The 4,790-nt window shown below is 36.6% G+C and overlaps 1 protein-coding gene across 1 annotated transcript in view; it reads right to left on the bottom strand.

The window, feature by feature from the left end:
- The window catches only part of tspan1 (tetraspanin 1), a 9,142-nt gene extending 7,589 nt beyond the window's left edge, over positions 1-1,553 (bottom strand). The window contains exon 1 of the mRNA XM_032572198.1: positions 326-1,553. Coding sequence (XP_032428089.1) covers positions 326-376 — 51 coding nt within the window. The 5' untranslated portion in view covers positions 377-1,553. The remainder of the gene's footprint in view (positions 1-325) is intronic.
- Positions 1,554-4,790: the final 3,237 nt, after the last annotated feature.

Genomic DNA, 4,790 nt, shown 5'->3' with positions numbered 1-4,790 from the left:
GATCAGATTTTTGTCCAACTATCAATTTATTGCAGAGTTTGAAAATAATCTGTAATAAATTAAACCAAAAAGTTTAGAGATTTTTTATCTTAGAAACTTTCAGTGAAACAAAAAAAGATTCAGAAACAAAAATCTTCTGGTTAAAATGATGAATATTATTTTTATTTTAGTCGCCTCATCAGTCAGCTCCCTCAGAGTCCAGCTGGTTCTGACCCAAACACCGACGACGGCCGACATCCAGCCCAAAACGATCCGGTGAAACGGATCGGAACCAGAACCGGAGAGGCAAGGAGCCGGAAAGCAAAGCCTGAGGAATCGTACTCACAAACAGCAGCAGGTGGAGGAGGAGCATCAGCTGCCTGGTGGAGCGATTCATTTTATTCTGCAGCAACAAAAACAGTTTACAGAGTTTAGAAAGACAGCAGAACCAGATTACTGCAGGACAATCCAGAATAATCCAGATTAAACCTGGAAGCAGAGAAAACTTCAGCTGCAGGTCAGAATCCACCTGCAGCGACGCTGAGCAGGAGATGAAGAGCCAGGGAGGGGCCCTTAGAGCAGGGAGGGGCCCTGAGAGCAGGGAGGGGCCCTGAGAGCAGGGAGGGGCCCTGAGAGCTGGGAGGGGCAGTTAGAGCAGGGAGGGGCCCTTAGAGCAGGGAGAAAGCTAAATATTTAGTAGTAACTGAGAAAATAAACTAAATACTTAGATCTAGACTAAAAAATGAATTTGGTCAAGCTAGCTATTAGCTCCAAGTTCAATAGTTTGCTGTGAGCTAGCAAAGTTATCTCATTACCTTTGAGCTAGCTAATATTCGCATAAATATTTAGCTTCAGGTAAAAGTTAAACAGAAAACTAATTACATATTATTTAAATATCTAAGCTGAATATTTAGTTAGAAAGCTAAATACTAAACTGGCTAATTATCTCAGTTGCTCCGAGCTAGCTAAATATTTAAATATGCAAATTTGCTAGCTGATAAGTTGAAGTGAAGCAAAAATATGTAACTTGCTGATTAAATGTTTAGTTTGAAATTGTGATATTTGTAATCATGGTAGAAATATGACCTCCAGTTTTTGCTAAATAACCCAAATTATTGCTGTTAATTTTTTTCAGTGTAACTTTACAAACGGCTCCTCATACAGTAGTATGACGGTTTTAACTTCCTGTTTTATTTTGTAGGGCCAGTTTCCTGCTGCTCACCTGCTCGTCATTAGTGATCTGTGGTTCTGTTCGGGTTCTGACCCGGTTGGATTCGACCCGGTGAGTCTCGTTCATTAGCGACGCTGCTCGGTTTGCTAAAGGCAGAGAAACTTTGGGAACTAACGGACTTTAACTCTGATCTGCTTTTAAACTGTAAACTTGGGATTTTTCTTACTTCATGTTTTAAAAGTAATTTTTGTCCTTTTATTGCATTTATAGGCAATAATGTGTCACATTGCAGCTGTTTACCAGTAGAAGCTGATTGTTGAGAGCATCAGATTTATTTCTGGGAATCTGGAATTTAGAGACACTATTAATAGAAATATTAAAAATGAGGGAGAGGCGAGAAAGAAAACCTCAGGGCAGGGGAGGGGAGAAGGAGGGAAGAGGGGGAGGGACGCGGAGAAAAGCCGGGAGGAGGGGCCGCGCCAGGGGAGGAGAAGAAGAAGAAGAAGAAGAAGAAGAAGAAGAAGGAGGAGGAGAGGAGGAGGAGGAGGAGAGAGGAGGAGGAGGAAGGAGGAGGAGGAAGAAGAAGGAGGAAGAAGAGGAGGAGGAAGAAGAAGAGGAAAGAAGGAAGAGGAGGGGAGAAGAGGAAAGGAAGAGGAAGGGAAGGGAAAGGAAAGAAGGGAAAGGAAAGGAAGAGGGAAGGGAAAGAGAAAGAGGATAAGAAAGAAGAAGAAAGAGGAAGGAGTAGGAGGAATAAGAATAAGAATAATAATAATTAATAAGGAAGTAAGGAAATAAGAATAAGAATTATTATAATAATAATTATAATAATAATTAATTATAATAATTATTATAATTATTATAATTATTATTATAATTATTATTATAATAATAATTATTATAATAATAATTATAATAATAATAATAATAATAATAATAATAATTATTATTATTATTATTATTATTATTATTGGTTTTTATTGTTGTTGTTGTTATTATTATCATTATTATTGTTGTTATTATTGTTATTATGAACATGTTACCTGAGTTGATGTTTTCCTGGTTCCTTTGGTTTCCATGTGAACGACGCCAGGCTTGGCTCTGGCTTTTTCACATCTCTGATCAATAATAAATATTTATTATTGAATATAGGAAGCAGCAGCACAATAATCATTGAATATTAAGGTTTCAGGCTCATGTCTGAAAAACTAGGAATTGTGCCAGTAATTCTGTTGATTTTACATAAATAAAATGAGGTCAAGATCTGAACATTTAAACAGTAAATTTGATCAGGTCAAATATTTGAGAACCAGTTATCACATCTGATTATTAATCGTTGTTTCTGATCTGAAAGACGACTTTAAGCTATTTCAGATAAAAATCTGATATGAAACAAGTTAAGTTTTTTCTTCACTGTTTTCTTGAATGTTTTAAGAAAATCTTCATCCTGAGATTAAATGCAGTTTTGATGCAACAAAAGCAGAAACTTGATCACAAAGGCAAAAAATAAATGGATAAATGATCTTTTAACTCTTTTCTTGATCATCTAAACTGAACAGTTTTTTCTGAAATGTCTGTAAATTTGTAACGTCACACATGTATTCTCGAAGAAACTTCCAAATTTAAAGGTAAAGTTAATTAGTTTTTTTTTTTTTTTGTTTATTTGTTTATCAGGAGAACATACATACATTGATATTACATACATTTTGCAAAGCTTACATGACTTCTCCGATTTTTTCTTTTTTTTTTTTTTTAACACACAACGAACACAAATCCCCGTACTGACATAACAAAAACGAGACCAAATAAGTAAAATTACATAAAAAAAAATAAAAAAAATAAATAAATAAAATAAAATAAAATAAAAAATAAAAGGCGGGGGATGAGGGGGTTGGACGGCATTGAGAGCCTAAAAGGCAACAACACTTTACTCAATTGTTCTGTAAATTTTAGTCCCATGACATGATGGGTCAGTCACATCAAGATATGCATTATAAAGGCAGAGATTTTAAGTATGTCACAAAAGGTGCCCACTTGTGAGTAAATTTTGCTGAACTACCTTTCACTGTTAATAAAATCTTTTCTATCCTTAAGCATGATCTTACAGTATTAAGCCATTGTGAAGTAGATGGAGATATAGGAGATTTCCAGCAGAGTAAAATGCAGCGTCTGGCAAGGAGAGAACAGAAAGCCAAGACCTCCCCCTGCAGGGGCGACAGATTAAGTGAGGTCCCTGGAACTCCAAAAATGGCAATTAGTGGATCGCTTCGGATCTGGATTCCAAAAACCCCTGAGAGTATGGAAAAGACATAGTTCCAAAATTTTTGTAAGTTCGGGCAAAAAAAAAACATATGACTTAAGTTGCAGGGAGAGGTCTGGCATCTGTCACACTGGTCCAAAATCGAAGGAAAAATTGTAGATAGACGGGATTTTGAGAAGTGGACTCTGTTTATCACTTTAAACTGTACAAGCTGTAATCTGGCACATGGTGTGCTTTGACGTATACTGAGAATAACCTTATCCCACCATGAATCAGACAGTTCAACACCCAATTCACGTTCCCATAGAGTTCTGGTTTTACCCGATGAATCGGGCTCAATTCCCATAAGCTTTCCATATATATTGGAAAGGGGTGATTTCAGATTGGGTGTCAAAACTAGAAGGTCGACCCATGGTGGATCAACAGGAAGAGTTGGAAAATTAGGGAACAACGAAGAAACACAATGTCTAATTTGGAAATAGAGAAACAGATGAGAAGTAGGTAGGTTAAATTTCGAGGACAACTCCGAAAAACTAAGAAATAGACCATCTTTGTAGAGATCTCTCATTGTACAAATGCCTCTCTCATGCCAAACTCTGTAGCCAACATTAGTGGTCGCAGGAGAAAATAAAGGATTTTTTAATAACGGCATTTTAATAGAGGGAGACATAAATTTAAAATGGGACCTAAATTGTGACCAGATCTTAAGTGTAGAGAGCACTATAGGATTTGTAATAACAGAGGATAGTTTAATTGGTAGTGATGAATAGATAATTGAGGCAGGTGAAAAAGATGTAGAAATCGATTGAATTTCAAGTTTACACCAGATCAGATTAGGTGAATTTAGCCAATAAATCAATTTATGAATATGTGAAGACCAGTAATACATTGCAAAATTGGGTAAGGAGAGACCACCACTCGTGGTGAACTGCTGCAATAGAGAAAGCCTCAATCTGGGGGCCTTATTGTTCCACACAAATGAAGAAACCATCTGATCGAGGGACTTGAAGAACTGTCTAGGCAAGAATAGAGGGATACATTGAAATAAAAAAAGAAGTCTAGGTAGAACATTCATTTTAATAACATTAATCCTGCCAATTAGTGAAAGAGGGAGAGAGTTCCATCTCTGAAAATCTGATGCAATTTGAGAGACTAGGGGGGCAAAATTCTGAGAAAACATTGAGGGCAGAGTACGTGTAATATTAATTCCCAAGTACCTAAACCCTGAGGGGCTGAGTCTAAAAGGAATGTCAGGATGCCCAAGTTCCAATGCCAATGAGTTTACTGGGTAGCATTCACTTTTAAGCAAGTTAATTTTGTAGCCGGAGAAAGATCCAAATTTTTCAAGAATATCCAAAATAGGAGGAAGACTATGTAAAGGAT

This window comes from Xiphophorus hellerii, chromosome 9 (genome assembly GCF_003331165.1).
Source record: "Xiphophorus hellerii strain 12219 chromosome 9, Xiphophorus_hellerii-4.1, whole genome shotgun sequence".
Lineage (NCBI taxonomy): Eukaryota > Metazoa > Chordata > Actinopteri > Cyprinodontiformes > Poeciliidae > Xiphophorus > Xiphophorus hellerii.
The sequence above is the reverse complement of the archived record's forward strand: the minus strand, read 5'-3'. Positions and strand labels throughout refer to the sequence as shown.